Source organism: Giraffa tippelskirchi, chromosome 4, assembly GCF_054371585.1.
Source record: "Giraffa tippelskirchi isolate mGirTip1 chromosome 4, T2T-mGirTip1v1.2.pri, whole genome shotgun sequence".
Taxonomy (NCBI): domain Eukaryota; kingdom Metazoa; phylum Chordata; class Mammalia; order Artiodactyla; family Giraffidae; genus Giraffa; species Giraffa tippelskirchi.
The window spans coordinates 88,284,975-88,302,429 of record NC_137278.1 but is presented as its reverse complement, the minus strand read 5'-3'; the positions used below and the strand labels follow the sequence as shown (position 1 = coordinate 88,302,429).

At 40.4% G+C, this 17,455-nt stretch overlaps 1 protein-coding gene across 7 annotated transcripts in view; it reads right to left on the bottom strand.

The window, feature by feature from the left end:
• ZNF638 (zinc finger protein 638) overlaps positions 1 to 16,938 on the bottom strand; it is a 144,985-nt gene extending 128,047 nt beyond the window's left edge. For all 7 annotated transcript variants that reach the window (XM_081590369.1, XM_081590370.1, XM_081590371.1 and 4 more), the window contains exon 1: positions 16,771 to 16,938. In XM_081590369.1, coding sequence (XP_081446495.1) covers positions 16,771 to 16,886 — 116 coding nt within the window. In that variant the 5' untranslated portion in view covers positions 16,887 to 16,938. The remainder of the gene's footprint in view (positions 1 to 16,770) is intronic.
• Positions 16,939 to 17,455: the final 517 nt, after the last annotated feature.

Below are 17,455 nucleotides of genomic sequence, written 5' to 3'. Positions count from 1 at the left end.
GCTGCATTGGGATCACACTCTACCAGATTATCTGATTCTAGTGTTTGATTACTGTTGAGCTATTTCTTCAGTTTCTACTGAAGAAAACTGATAGTGGAGCAAAATAATTCTTGCATCTAGGCATGTGAACTCTGTCTGGTAGAGGTTCAGCCTGACTTCCCTGTACTGTCGAAGAGGCCAGTTCTGCCTTTGTCTGCACATTCATTCCAACAGTCCTCATCTGTAAATGTGTCCGTTCTATGAACTCTCCCTTTAAACTCCTCGTGACACTGTGCAACTCCAACTTGGACTTGAACCCATGTGCCAGGACTCCAACCCAGCCAAAACCCAGACTGGAACTTCAACCCATGGTTTCTTAACTGAGATCATACACCCAGTTTCAGGACTTAATGAAGCTCAGGTTCTTGATGTCTCATCACATAAAGAAATCAGTGAGAGACAAAGTGATAGGTAAGAAGTGGATTTATTTAGAGAGAAACACTCCACAGAGTGTGGGCCATCTCAGAAGGAGAGAGCAGCCTGGAAATATGGTGTGGTTAGTTTTCATGGGCTGGGTAATTTCATAGGCTAATGAATGGGAAGATTGTTCCAACTATTTTGGAAAAGAGGCAAGGATTTCCAGAAATTGAGCCACCGCCTACTTTTTGACCTTTTATGGTTGGCCTTGGAACTGTCATGGGGCCTGCTGGTATGTCATTTAGCCTGCTGACGTGTTAAAATGAGCATATACTAAGGCTCAAGGTCTAGTGGAAGTCAACTTGTCTTGGACCCATTTGGTTCTAATCAGTTTATGTCATGTCCTCAGGATGCATCATTCTTTCAAAGGTTATGCCCTACCCACTTCCCTCTAGTATTCCCTGGTGACTCAGACAGTAAAGAATCCACCTACAATGCAGGAGACCTGGGTTTGATCCCTGGATTGGGAAGATCCTCTGGAGAAGGAAATGGCAACCCACTCCAGTATTCTTGCCTGGAGAATGCCATGGACAGAGGAGCCTGGTGGGCTACAGGCCATGGACTGGCAAAGAGTCGGACATGACTAATCATCTAACACTTTAATTTCTTCCCTCCAGTTCCACATGCATGCTTGTAGTGCAGATCTGTGCAAAACGCTATGCAGTGAAACACGTTCACAAAGACTGCAGTGTGCATGGTTCCCAATGGAGGTGCACAGTGTAGTGGCCCCGAGTGCCTCAAAGAGCCAGGATTTGAATTGTGTAATTCTATAGGCTGTGCTTTTTTAAAACTTTGGTTAAGATCACTCAATCAATCCCTCTTCTCCTAGACATATGTTCTGTTGGAGGAAATTTTTCAAAAATAGGTAAAACCATGATTTTCATACAGATATAAAATGAACACATTTAAGTCACTAATTAAATGAGGGAATCACTAAGATGTTACAACTGGGCTTCCCTGGTGGTTCAGTGGTAAAGAACCCACCTGCCAATGCAGAAGACACGGGTTTGATCCCTGATCCAGGAGGATCCCACATGCCATGGAGCAGCTAAACCCATGTGCTACAACTATTGATCCTGTGCTCTAGAGCCCAGGAGCCACAACTGCATGCCCCAACGACTGAAGCTCATGCTCCACAACAAGAGTAGCCACCACAATGAGAGAGTAGTCCCCACTCACCACAACTAGCCCTCCCAGCAGTGAAGGCCCAGCACAGCCAAACGTAAATAAAAAATAAAAGATGTTACAGCTGAAACAGAGGGGAAAGAGTAAGGGCACAACATTTAAAAGAATGACATAGCCCAAGGACATGACATCTAGAACCAAATAGGTTCAAGATGGTGGACAAGTCAACTTCCATTAAACCTTGAGCTTCAGTATATGCTCATTGTAACACACCAGCAAGATAAGTGACATATACATACCCATAGGTGCCATGACAGTACCAAGGCTGGCCATCAAAGGTCAAAAATTAAGCAGTGGCCCAATTCCTGGAAATCCTCACCCCTCCCTGCAATAGCTAGAATACACCTCACTCATTAGCCTACGAAATTACCCACCCCTATAAAAACTGACAACCCCATATCCTGAGGCCTCCTGCCTTCTGAGATGGCCCACACTCTGTCTGTGGAGTGTGCTTTCTCTCTAAATAAATCTATTTCTTACCTATCACTTTGTCTCTCACCGAATTCTTTCTGTGATAAGACATCAAGAACCTGAGCCTCATTAAGTCCTGAAACCAGGTATGTGATCTCAGTTAAAAGACCACGGGTTTTGGCTAGGTTCATGTACCAGCCAGGTGGTGAGTTACACAATTTCACATAGGTGTGTGCACTAGTAAAGTCTGTCCCATCATCTGATGATGATAAAACGTTTTATGAACCAATAATATATGTTTATGTGCTCAACTATCATGATGTAAGCAAAGAGCATGAGAGTAGAAAAGAATAAGGGGAAGAAATAAGAACAGCTTCTAAATGTTTACAGCTTTGATCAGCACTGTCCAACAGAAATTTCTGTAGTGATAAAAATGTTCTAGATCTGTGTTGTCCATTATAGTAGCCACTACCCATGTGCGGTTATTGACCACTTGAAATTTGGTAACACTGAACAATTTTTATTTTATTTTATTTTAATTAACTTATATTTAAAAGTTAAATATATGGCTAGTGGCTACCATACTGGACAACACACGTATAGATAGACAACTAGCAAAAGGACAAATTGCAAGATTCAGAAAAATGGGATATGTAGGTTTCTCAAGCTTTTTGGTCCAAGGACCTACATAATTAAAAAGCATTGATACTCCAAAGAACTTTTGTTTATGTGGGTTATATGTAGCTATTAGATTTATTATCTTAAGAAAAAACTGAGAAATTTAAGTTATTTAAAAATTTTAGCCCATTTAAAAATAATCTCATGATTTTTACGGAAAAATAGCTATATTTTCCAAAACAAAAAATAAATTAGTGAGAAGAGTAGCACTGCTTTATATTTCTGCATTCGGTATATTGTAACACTATAGGCCTCTAGAAGACTCCATTGTATGCTTGTAAGAAAAGGGCAAACATCACATAAGTGTTAGTATGAAAAGGATCTCAGGAACACCGAGACCATATTAGTGGTCCTAGTTATAGGACAGTTCAGTTCAGTTCAGTTCAGTCGCTCAGTCGTGTCCGACTCTTTGCGACCCCATGAATTGCAGTACGCCAGGCCTCCCTGTCTATCACCAACTCCCAGAGTCCACCCAAACCCATGTCCATCGAGTCAGTGATGCCATCCAACCATCTCATCCTCTGTCGTCCCCTTCTCTTCCCACCCCCAATCCTACCCAGCATTAGGGTCTTTTCCAATGAGTCAACCCTTCGCATGAGGTTGCCAAAGTATTGGAGTTTCAGCTTCAACATCAGTCCTTCCAATGAACACCCAGGATTGATCTCTTTTAGGATGGATTGATTGGATCTCCTTGCAGTCCAAGGGACTCTCAAGAGTCTTCTCCAACACCACAGTTCAAAAGCATCAATTCTGCGGCGCTCAGCTTTCTTCACCATCCAACTCTCACATCCATACATGACCACTGGAAAAACCATAGCCTTGACTAGACAGACTTTTGTTGGCAAAGGAATGTCTCTGCTTTTAAATATGCTATCTAGGTTGGCCATAACCTTCCTTCCAAGGAGTAAGCGTCTTTTAATTTCATGGCTGCAGTCACCATCAGCAGTGATTCTGGAGCCCAAAAAAATAAAGTCTGACACTGTTTCCACTGTTTCCCCATCTATTTCCCATGAAGTGATGGGACCAGATGCCATGATCTTAGTTTTCTGAATGTTGAGCTTTAAGCCAACTTTTTCACTCTCCTCTTTCACCTTCATCAAGAGGCTCTTTAGTTCTTCTTCACTTTCTGCCATAAGGGTGGTGTCATCCGCATATCTGAGGTTATTGATATTTCTCCCAGCAATCTTGATTCCAGCTTGTGTTTCTTCCAGCCCAGCGTTTCTCATGATGTACTCTGCATAGAAGTTAAATAAGCAGGGTGACAATATACAGCCTTGACGTACTCCTTTTCCTATTTGGAACCAGTCTGTTGTTCCATGTCCAGTTCTAACTGCTGCTTCCTGACCTGCATACAGGTTTCTCAAGAGATAGGTCAGATGGTCTGGTATTCCCATCTCTTTCAGTTATAGGACAAGTAAACAGCAAAATGTTGGCTATTCACTCACTCAGAGCCACTCTCTTACCCCGTTTCAAACAGGTGACTGTCAGCCCTACAGTAGGTGAAAGGCTCCAGCCTCCAGGTCACCAGTAGAAGACAAGGATAGGGCACTAGGCAGAAGACAAGGAGGTTAAGAGAAACCCTGTACAGTTGCCTCTTAAACAATGTGGGGTTAGGGACACTGACCCCCATCCCCATGCAGTGAAAAATCCACCTACAACTTTTGACTCCCACAAAACTTAACTACTAATGGCTTACTGTGACTGGAAGCCTTACCAATAACACAGACATTTGATTAACACATGTTTTTTATGTTTTATGTATTATATACTGCGCTTTTACAATAAAGTAGCTAGAGAAAAAAATGTTATTAAGAAAATTAATGAATTTGAGTCAGTTGAACTGAGGTGGATGAATCTAGAGACTGTCATACAGAGTGAAATCAATCAGAAAGAAAAATATTGTATATTAACACATATATATGAAAATGTAGAAAAATGGTACTAATGAACCAACTAGCAGGGCAGGAATAGAGACACAGACCTAGAGAACAGACTTGTGAACACGGTGGGGGAGGAAGAAGACATTGGGGCGAATTGAGAAAATAGCATTGAAATATACACATTACAATGTGTGACACAGATAGCTAGTGGGAAGTTGCTGTATAAGGCAGGGAGCTCAGCCTGGTGCTCCGTGACCACCTAAAGGGGTGGATGGAGAAGGGATACGTGTACACTTATGGCTTCACGTTGTTGTAAGGCAGAAACCAACACAACACTGTAAAGCAATTATCCTCCAACTAAAGATTTTAAAAATCATTAAAAAAAGAAAATTATAAGGAAGGGAAAATACACTTACAGCACTATATTTATTGATACTGTAAGTATACATCTGTTTGTAAGAATCATTAGTACCTACATCATATTGTCTTATAAGATACAAAACACAGTAGAGATCTAATGTATCACTAACACTAGACATCAAAAATGGAAGGATAATGTGAAAAAGAAATGTATATTTATAGGTATAACAATCCATGCATTAGTAATGACCAAGAAGCAACATGATTGTCTTATGGTAGCCCACTGTAATCATTGCTATTGCTTCACAGTTAGCCTATCCACTAATGAATAAGTCATTATAAAATTTTTATGGCATACAATATTACAGTCATATTCATAATACAATATTGGAAACATTGTTATCTTTTCCAAAAAAAAACACCTGTGTGTGTGCTCAGTGACTCAGTCCTGTCTGACTCTTTGCAACCCCGTGGACTGAAGCCTGCCAGGCTCTTCTGTCCATGGATGTTTTCAGGCAAGAATACTGGACTGGGTTGCCATTTTCCTACTCCAAAGAAACCACTTACCTGTGATAATAGGCTGATCCAATTAGGCAAAAGGAAGAGATAGGCATACAATACTGTAATGGGTAATGTAATTCTTTGAAATCAAAGTTATAAAACAGTAAGAAAACTAACACATTATTCATTTTATATTAAATATCACTCACCTTATGCTTACCTAAGGATAGGCACAGTATCTACATATATGATATTCATTCTGCCAGTTTTTCAAATTGTCATAAATCTCCATTTTTCCAATATATTTACTGAAAAAAATCCATGCACAAGTGGACCTGCACAGTACAATCCCACATTGTCCAAGTGTCAACTGTATGTTAAACTGTGGGACCCTCAATTCCTATGCAGGAAAGAATTCACATAGTAGGCCTATGACTGCTATCCTTTTGAAAGGCCTGTTTGCAAGGCTAGCCCTTGTATGGCAAAACTCTGATTTCAAGGTTCCCACCATCCCCTAACTGATAAGGGTGGTTTAATGCACCTAAACACAAACAATGCGATTTGTGCAGAAGACTTCCTTTCCTTCTGGGAGTCTGGAATTTTGGTGTGTGCTAGGCAGAGGGTACCTATGTGAGCAGCACCCAGTAAAAACCCTGGGTACTGAGTTGCAAATGAGCTGCCCCGATAGACAACACTTCACACGTGTTGCTACAATTCAGTACTGGAGCAATTCAGCACAACCTGAGTCACTCCAGTGGGAGAGGACTCTGGAAGTTTGCACCTGCTTTCCTCTGGACTTCACCTCACATCCCTTTTCCCTTTGCCAATTTTATGCTGTATCCTCTCACTGTGTTAAATCACAGCTTCCAGGTGGCTCAGTCCAGCTGCCAACGCAGGAGATGCAGGTTCAATCCCTGGGTGGGGAAGATCCCCTAGAGGAGGAAATGGCAACCCACTCCAGTATCCTTGCCTAGAAAATCCCATGGACAGAGGAGCATGGTGGTCATGAGGTCTCAAAGAGTTGGACACAACTTAGTGACTGAGAGTGTAAACATCACACACACACAAGTATGTCTACATGCTGAGATCCTCTTAGTGGATCACTGAACTTTGGGGGTAGTCTTTCTTTTTTTAAATTTGGCTGCACCAGGTCTTGGTCTTGGCATATGAGATCTATGCCTTGACCAGTATCGAAGCCAGGTCCCTTGCATTCGGAGTGCAGAGTCTTAGCCACTGGACCACCCAGGAAGTCCTGGGGGTAGTCTCAGGTAATCTCCACATATTTCCCTTCATTGGCCCTGCTCCCAGAATGTCAACACCAAGGATTATTCCCACACTACAGAGTACTGGAGGCTTCTCCCTGGAGAAACGGAAAAGTCAAACAAACAGGAAAAAGGACCACAAAGGGCAGAAACAATGAAAAAAGCAAAAGAAAACTCCAAACATAAAACTATAATTAGTATCTCTAAAAAGATAAGAAAATACATTACATCTATAAAATAAGAGCAGAATGCATGAAAAGAAGCAATTAGAGAAAAAGGTTAAAGTTAAGAATATGATAATCAAAATTTAATAGTAAATAGAAGTGCTAGAAGATTGGGTTGAAAAAAATTGCCTTGAGAAGTTGAAAAAAAGAGAGAGAAGGATTAAAAAAAAACAGAAGAGAGAAGAAAACTAAAGGATCAATCCAGGAGGTCTAAAACACCAAAGAAAAAGAGAGAACAGGGAGTTTCCTGGTGGCCTAGTGATTATTTCTGAGTTTTCACTGCCGTGGCCCGGGTTCAAGCCTGGTCAGGGAACTGAGATCCCTCAAGTCATGAATTGTGGCCAAACAAAAGAGAACATTTTAAATGGAAAGAAAGAATTTGCAAAATAAACTTCAGCAGACTAGGGGAAAAAAAAAGGTTGAAAGTGTCAAAACCCAGTAAATGAAAAAAAGAACCACAGTAAGGTGACATAAGCATAAAATTTCAGAATACCAGAAAGAAGAGCACCAGAAGTGTACCTGAGAATCAAGTGTAAGAGTAAAATAAAGGCATTTCTGAGACACACACGGACTTAGAAAATTTATCCTTTCTTAGAAAGTAATTGGACTAAGTCTTTCACCAAAGTGACTGAGTAAAGCAAACCAGGACCTATGTAACAAACGATCCAAACTAGGAGAGACAAAAAGGAAAGTCCCAGCTATGCACCAAACCAAGAGAACTGTATCTTCTCCCTTTTGTTCAGAATTCCATCTTGGCTATCATATATTTAATTTTATAGAGCACTTTCCCCTTCTCTGATTGCTTTCTTTCATAGATAGCATCCAATCCCATTTTTTTTCTTTTGCCCACACTGTGCGGCATTTGGGATCTTAGTTCCCCGACCAGGGATCAGATCCCAACCTCCTGCATTGGAAGCACAGTCTTAACCACTGGACTGCCAGGAAGTCCCCTCATAGCATCCAATTCTTATTTTATGGGTCAATCTCCTTTCTCATCTCTTTAAAAATCCTAATCTTTAGGTTGGTGCAAACCTAGAACCAGACCAGATTAGAGTACAAAGAATGAGATCTAACAAAGGGAAAGACAAAAAACATATGATTATCTTAATAAACACAGAAAATGCACTTGACAAAATTCAACATCCATTCATGATAAAAACTTTCATCAGAGTGGGTGCAGAGGGAATATATCTCAACATAATAAAGGTCATTTATGACAAACTCACAGCCAACATAATACTCAATGGTGAAAAGCTGTAAGCCTCCCTGCTAAATTCAGGAGCAAAATAAAGATGCCCACTCTTACTGCTTTTATTTAACAGTAATGGAAGGCAGGAAGGAAGGGAGGAAAGGAGGGAGGAAGGGACAGAAGGAGTAAGGAAGGAAGAAAGAGAAAAGATATCCAAATTGGAAGGGAAGAGGTAAAACTCACTATGTACAAATGATATGATACTCTATCCCTAAAGCCTCCACACAAAAACTAATAAATGATTTTAGCAAGGTAGCAAGATACAAGATTAATATACAGAAATTTGCTGCCTTTCTATACACCAATGATGAAATATCAGAGGGAGAAAGCAAAAAAACAAAACACTTAGAATCACATTTAAAAAACACTAGTAATGAAGTTAACCAAGGATGTAAAAGATCTATACATTGAAAACTATAAAACACTGATAAAAGAAACTGAAGATGATTTAAGGAAATGGAAAAATATCCCATGCTTTTGGATTGAAAGAATTAATATCATTAAAATGACCATAGACTCCAAATCAATCTACAGATTTAATGCAATTAATCCCTATCAAAATACCCATGACATTTTCCACAGAGCTAGAACAAATAATTCTAAAATTTATATGGAACCACAAAAGATCCAGAGTTGCCAAAGCAAACCTGAGAAAAAGGAAAAAAGCTGGAGGTATAACTCTTCCAGACATCAGAGTACACTACAAAGCTACAGTAATCAAAACAGCATGGTACTGTTACAAAAAACATAAACATAGATCAATGAAACAGAATAGAGAGCCCAGAAACAAGCCCATGCTCAATTAATCTATAACAAAGAGTATACATTGGAGAAAAGAGAGTCTCTTTAACAAGTAATGTTGGGAAAGCTGTACAGCTATATGTAAAACAATGAAAGTAGAACATTTTCTCATATACAAAAATAAACTCTAAATGGTTTAAAGAACTAAATGTAAGATATGACACCATAAAACTCCTAGAAGAAAACACAGGGGAAACACTGTTGTTGTCATTTAGTTGCTAAGTCGTTTCTGACTCTTTTGAGATCCCATGGACTGTAGCCCACTAGGCTCCTCTGTCCATGGGATTTCCCAGGCAAGAATACTGGAGTGGATTGGCATTTTCTTCTCCAGGTGATCTTCCTGACCAGAGACTAATCCAAGTCTCCTGCATTGGCAGGCAGACTCTTTACTGCTTAGCCACCTGGGAAGCCATAAGTGAAACACAGCTGACATAAATCACTGCAGTATTTTCATAGATCAGTCTCCCAAAAGCATAAGAAATAAAGGCAAAAATAAACATATGGGACCTAATCAAACTTAAAAGCTTTTGCACAGCAAAGGAAACCATTAGGGAAAAAAAAAAAAAACCAAAAAGACAACTTACAGAATGGGAGAAAACATTTCCAAACCATGGGACTAACATGAAGTTAATATCCAAAATAAATAAACACCTCACACAACTCAATTTAAAAAAATAGTGAAAAATGGGCAAAAAATAATACAAAGACATTTTTCCAAAGAAGATATGCTCACAGGCACATGAAAAGATGCTCAGTAATGTTAATTATCAGAGAAATGCAAACCAAAACCACAATGAGCTATCACTTCACATAGGTCAGAATGACTATCATCAAAAAGTTATCATATAAATAAATGTTGGCTAGACTGTAGAGAAAAGGGAACCCTTGTACACTGTTCATGGGAATATAAATTGGTGTAGCCACAAACAAAAACAGTATGGAGGTCCTTCACAAAACTAAAAGGTATGAAGGTTAGAGCTAGGGTCTATAAAAATAAACTACTGGATTTCCTGGTAGCACAATAGATAAGAATCCGCCCACCAAAGCAGGGGACACGTGTTCGATTCCCTCATCTGGGAAGATTCCAGATGCCTCAGAGCAACTAAGCTTGTGTGCTGCAACAACTGACTGAGCCTGTGCTCTAGTGCCTGTGACCCACAACAAGTGAGCCTGTTTTGCAACTACTGAGCCAGGTGCTGCAACTACTGAAACCTGCGCGCCTAAAGCCTATGCTCTGCAGTAAGAGAAACCACCTCAATGAGAAGCTGGCGCACCACAACGGAGACTAGCCCCGACTCACTGCAACTAAAGAAAGTTCAAGAAAAGCAACGAAGACCTAGCACAGCCAAAAATAAATAAATTCCAAAAAATTGAACTCCTATATGATTCAGCAATTCCACCCACTCCTGGGCACATATCTAGATGAAAAAAGAAAACTCCAATTCAAAACAAACAATATTCACAGTAGCATTATTTATAATAGCCAAAATATGGAAGCAACATAAGTGCCCATCAACAAACTCTTGCTTACACAATGGAATAGCATTCAGCCATAAAATAGAATGAATTTTGCCATTTGCAGCAACATGGATGGACCTAGAGAATATTATGTGTAGTGAAATAAGTCAGACAGAGAAACACAAATACTATATATCACTTATATGTGCAAGTAATACAAATGCATCTATATACAAAACAGAAACAGACTCACAGACATAGAAAATAAATTTATGAGAATGGGATTAATAGATACAAACTACTATACATAAAATATTAAGCAACAAGGATCTACAATATAGCACAAGAAATTATACCCAACATTTTGTAATAACCTATAATAGAATGTAATCTGCTAAATAAACAAATAGGAAAAAAATGAGATCTAGAGAAAGGAAGTCTTATGGGAAAAAATAACTGATAGATTCTTGCATTTGTTTGAAGGCATTTGAGTAACTGGAAAAGATAAAACAATGATCTTAGTTTATCTTTGGTGAAAAGGCTAATCATATTTACCTAGTGATAATAATATAAAACCTAACTACTGATTTAAAAAAATACTGAAATAAAATCTAAATTGAGAGGATGGAAGAAGTCAAAATAGAAGAGAGAGAAAAGGAGCTAAATTCTCATCTTGAGTTATCAGTTCTCAATTTATCAAAGAGCCATTAAATAATTTTAGTCAAAAAGTAGTTATAAAGTATTTTTTAGAAAGGCAGAGGTAAATAACAGAAGAAAAGTCTGTAAGAATTGAAAGTAGTTGCCTCCCAGGAAAGAAACAAGGAATGTGTCCCATATTTCTGTGGTAAACTTTTAAGAACTGACTCATTTTTTCAATGACATATATTGTTACTTTGATCTTGAAGTAACATTTTAAAAATAATTTACTGGTTAATTAAACTGCAAGGTTTCACAGTTCCTTACATCAGTACTCAAAAAGTGATTTCCTCTTCACTAAGCAAGAGAGCCTTGTACTCAATACCTCAACAACCATGAGGAAAACTCGTCTTTTAATTGCCTCTTCAGTGTTTTGATCAAGGTCCATTTTCTATTTTTATTCTTTCTTTCTGTGAAAATCATTTTTTAGAAAAAAAATTTATTGAGGATGCTATGTATATTGATATGAAAAGATCTCTATGATACACTGTCAAGTGGAAAAAGCAATGGAAGAAAACTACAAATACATTTAAGAAGGGGGAAATGTAAATCCATTTTGATGTGGAAATCCATGAAATATCTCTGGAGGACAAGCAATGAACTAGTAATAATGACTACCCAGGGTATGCAAATTGAAGGAATGGGAATTGAGAAGATGAAGAACAGGCAAAAGAGGGAGCCTTTTCATTGTACATAATTTTTTAACTTTCTGATCTTTAACCCTGTGAAATGATTGACTACTTGGAAAAAAAAATTTTAAGTCATACTTCTTTATCTTGGTATAAAATTAAAATACAACATCTTGGGAAATAATGAAAATACTAAAAATAATACCCCAAAATCTCATCTCTCCAGAGATAACTTTTAACATTTTGATGTACATCAGTGTAATCCTATCACATATATTGAACTTGCATACTTATATGCCAACCTGAGAACCTACTTGCCAGTCTTTTAATCCTCACAATAAATCTATTAATCTATAATAAGACTAAAAGTTTCAAATAAAGTAAAAAGGAGTAAACCTTGTGGATAAGCAGGGACACTTGAAAACTCTCCATTCATCTCTAGGTATTCGATGATTATTTCAGAGATAGAATGGTTTCAATGCCTAGATATGTGAACACAGCCTTTTCTTTTTCCTTCTTGCAATTTAGCACTATACTATGCAGAAGAATTTCTCTCAAAGTGGCAAGTCTGAATCAAGTATACTCTTTACTACAATTCAATCTTTTCATATGTTTTTTACCCAAAATAGGATAATATTCAGAAAGTTAAAGAATTTGTTCTTTTTTATCCTGATATTATATTATGACCATTTTCTCATTTTGTCAAATTTCCTTTACTTTACTATTACCCTGTTTAGGGACAATTAGTGCTTTCAAAGTTCCATCATCATAAACAACATTATAACAAACATCCAGTAACTAACCCTGTGTACAAATCCATTCCTTGGAATAAATTCCCAGAAGTGGAATTGCTGGATCAAGTGTATCTAAAGTGACAAAGAATTTTTATGAGTGATATGCCTTTCAAAAACCTAACAGTAATGGGAACGAAAACATAAGGTACTTAAGGGCAATGACAAAGGATGCTTTACTCATTTGATCTGTGAGTCCTCAGGTACCATATAAACCTTCAAATCTTAAACTGCAAAATTTTGCTCATGTAACATGTCAAAAAGTCTAAAAGAACGTCACTAGCCTTGATACCAAGTCACAGCTCTTACATGAATGCTGCAAGGAAAATCTTGAGGCTTCAAACACATCACTGAGAAATGACAGAAAGATCTAAGTTCTCAAAACCTTCCTACATAATGTCATTTAAAAAATTCCAGCATTTAATGTTAGTGGTTATAATATTCAAGATTAATAAAGCATTTTAATCATCACATCCCTTTCTTTAAGAAAATGCTATAATAGCCAGCCTCTGCTGGTGCTGACATTTCAATGGAGAAACAGTATTTTTTTAATAAGCCCCCCTATCTCCCAAATTGCATATTCAACACTAACACCATTCCAAATTGGGAACTGGGTATTTAGCTGTAGTAGCAGGCTGAAGCAAATTAGGAAACAAATAATCTTTCAAAATTGATGATTCAAACAATATATATTATTTTGTCTGTATTTGGGGAAATTTCTTTAATGAAAAATATATTGTTACCATAAAATAAGAAAGTTCAAAACATTATTTTAAGAAACAAGTTGCATTCTGATGACTTACACTGACATCAAAAACTATTCTGGGGTGAGATACAGCATACTATAAAATTCCAGAAATCATAATGAACACAATGTAATTTTTTTCAAAAACAGCAATCCCCAACAAATTCTTTAAACCATTCTGTTCTTATAGATGGGCTTCCCTAATGGTTCAGCAGTAAAGAATTTGCCTACCAATTCAGGAGATGTGGGTTCAATCCCTGGGTAGGGAAGATCCCCTAGAGAAGGAAAGGGCAGCCCATTCTTGCCTAGGAAATTCCATGGACAGAGGAGCTTGCCAGGCTATAGTTCGTGGGTTGGAAAAGTGTCCTACAGGACTTACTGACTAAACAACAACATTCTCATAGATGAGTGCTAAATAACTTTTCTTGGCCATCACAAAATGTGCCCAGAAGCAAAAGCTATTGATTCACTACATTTATAGCTCTCTCAATTACCCTCCCTAAAATACACTTCTTCAGCGTTACTGGTCTGGGCATAGACTTGGATTACCATGATATTGAATGGTTTGCCTTGGAAACAAACAGAGATCATTCTGTCATTTTTGAGATTGCATCCAAGTACTGCATTTCGGACTCTTTTGTTGAGTATGATGACTACTCCATTTCTTCTAAGGGATTCCTGGCCACAGTAGGAGATATAATGGTCATCTACGTCAAGGCTGTATATTGTCACCCTGCTTATTTAACTTATATGCAGAGTACATCATGAGAAACGCTGGGCTAGAGGAAGCACAAGCTGGAATCAAGATTGCCAGGAGAAATATCAATAACCTCAGATATGCAGATGACACCACCCTTATGGCAGAAAGTGAAGAAGAACTAAAGAGCCTTTTGATGAAAGTGAAAGAGGAGAGTGAAAAAGTTGGCTTAAAGCTCAACGTTCAGAAAACTAAGATCATGGCATCCGGTCCCATCACTTCATGGCAAATAGATGGGGAAACAGTGGAAACAGTGTCAGACTTTATTTTTCTGGGCTCCAAAATCACTGCAGATGGTGACTGCAGCCATGAAATTAAAAGATGCTTACTCTTTGGAAGGAAAGTTATGACCAACCTAGACAGCATATTAAAAAGCAGAGACATTACTTTGCCAACAAAGGTCCGTCTAGTCAAGGCTATGGTTTTTCCAGTGGTCATGTATGGATGTGAGAGTTGGATGGTGAAGAAAGCTGAGCACAGCAGAATTGATGCTTTTGAACTGTGGTGTTGGAGAAGACTCTTGAGAGTCCGTTGGACTGCAAGGAGATCCAACCAGTCCATCCTAAAGGAGATCAGTCCTGGGTGTTCATTGGAAGGACTGATGTTGAAGCTGAAACTCCAATACTTTGGCCACCTGATGTGAAGAGCTGACTCATTTGAAAAGACCCTGATGATGGGAAAGATTGAGGGCAGGAGGAGAAGGGGACGACGGAGGATGAGATGGTTGGATGCTGACACAATGGACATGGGTTTGGGTGGACTCTGGGAGTTGGTGATGGACAGGGAGGCCTGGTGTGCTGCGGTTCATGGGGTCGCAAAGAGTCAAATACAACTGAGCAACTGAACTGAACTGAAATGAAAATACGCTTAAAATTCAGGTAAGAAGTCACTCAGAATCAGGACAACTAGGGGTGGCCAAACACAACCCAAGTACTTCGAGCACATGCAAAAAGAGACTTACTGAAAAGATAAACTAAGGGTCCTTTTTTATTTTACAAGAGAAACAACAGAAATATTCAGAATTTTAAGGTGTTTCAAGTATATATACTTTTTCTAATCACTTAATAAACAGCAGCATTCTATTTTTTCCAACTCCCTGGTAAGAACAAGAATTACACTATTCTACATAGAAATCCCCAATATGCCCTCATTTTTAAAAATCCGTAATCTGAACCTCGGAAGGAGGCAGACTAAATTCCAGAATCTTTTTCTCATGCCAGCAATCCCTTTTCCTAATCCTTATGGGATAAGAAGTAAGCATTCCTTTTTGACTGAAACTAAACCCACGGGGGCTTGGAAAAGGACAAACAATACCAACAGAATTCGAACCGGAAATCAGCGCCAAGAATCATTATATAATACCAGGCGTTCCGTTCTGCAAAATGTGTTTCATTCTCTTCACTCTTGGCTCCTGTCAACTCGCAACAAAAGCCACAGAGACTGGGAGAGGACAGGACAGTACTGGTACCGGGTTGTCAGAGCAATTTCTTTAAATTGCTCTAAGGACCAGAGACAAGACTCTTACACAAAGGTGAAAAGAGCGAGCCGATGCTGCTACGAAGTGGCCCCCAGACTGAGTGAGACTTAAGCGGTGTCCTAACAGGTGTGCAGCTTGGCTTCCTGGGGACTCGGGGAACATGCAGATCACTGCAACCAGCAGCCAGGCGGGCGGCTGTTCCTTCCCGCTCTGAGGACAAACCAGCGTCCGCCGCCGTGGGGGGTTGCGGGGCGTGGCCGATTTCCCTCGGTCGCCCTGTGGGACCCGAGCGGCGGCGCACGCGCCTTTTTACTCAGTTCCAAACTCGGGAATCTGGGTATGCCGTGGCGGGTGAAAACAAACCTAAGCAAATGGAAAGGAGTGTGTCAGTCACTCAGTTGTGTCCGACTCTCTGCGACCCCACGGACTGCAGCCAACCAGGCTTCCCTGTCCATAGAATTCTCCAGGCAAGAATACTGGAGCGGGGTGCCATTTATCCCTCAAAGATGATGGCTAAAAACAAAACAAAACAAAACTCAAAACAGTTCAAGTGGTTTCTTTTATTTTCCTGTACTTCAAGAAATTCCTCTAATGAGAGAAATCTATTATTCTAAAATAAGAAAGCTCAAAACGTATTATTTAGAAAACAAACGTGTCAGTGTTGACTTCAAGTGACTACCCTGACATCAAACACTATTTTTGGCTGAGATATAGCATATTATGCAATTCTACAGATTGATTTCTTTAAAAAGAGCTTGAGTTCATCCGAGCTATCTCACTGACTTCAGTCGAACACGAGGCTATCTGGCGACCCCTCAACACCCCACTCCTACCCCAAGACCTCTCAGTGTAACTTATCGTTTATTTAATCGCTGTTTCCCAGACCCACCCGCACAGCGCCGCGTCCACTGCGCGCGTCTGGATCCGAGAAGAGTTACTGGGACCTCGAAGTCGAGAGACGAATGCCGGTGAGGCGTTCCACCGCTAGCTGACCGGCTGGGAGCCTCCGCAAACAGAACTTGCTAAGCGCTAAAGACCCGTCGACGCGGGAGAGACAGTCAGAGGTTGAGTAAGGTGCGGTGTCCTAACCCCACGACGCGACGGTGCCTTAGCCTGGACCCTGCCTGCCTGCCTGCCCGCACCTGCTTGTCCGCCCACTGCCAACTGCCCCCGAGCACAGGAGGGGGCGGGGAGCCTGGTAGGCGCTCACCTCTTCAGTGGGTCGGTAACGAGCGGCGCCAGGGCAGTCGAGGAGAAGGAGCTCGGAGTCGCGGCTCTAGTCGCCGCTGGGGCTGTATCCCTGGCGGGAACGCCGTCTCCGGGCATAGCCGGCAGCTCTAGCGCAGAATCCACGTAGCTCTTTGCTCTCCGCTCGCACAGCCCGCGAGTCCCCGGTAGCACGACACCTTGCGGCGGGGGCCCGCCCATCCCTGAGAACAGCCAATGAGCGCGGAGCGCGGGAAGTTAGGGGTGGGGCGGAGCAGGCCTGGCTTCCTAGCGACGCCGCAGGCGCGGCTGTCCTCACCCCGCGGCCAAGGCACGTACAGGTTTCCTTTTGTCCCTGGTTAGAACAGTAGGTTTCAGGTGAATGAGGAGCGGGGAGAGAAGACACATTCCGCAAATAAAAGCTCTAAGACGTGCGGGATACGCTTCTGATTTTGCGGGGTCTCGTTCCCTTTTTAGACAAACATTTCTTCATGTGCTGTTTCTAGAACACCCATCTATCAAGGGCCAGCCGCGGTGCTTGCGGACGGACGGCAATGGGAAACAGCCCTTACTTTGGAGTATCTCGCAGTCAGTCGGGTGCAGAAGCAGGCTCGGAAACAGATAAATAGGGGAGGGAGCCCGCATGGGGTGCATTCAAATATAAAAAGTCATGTTTTGCACGGAGGAGG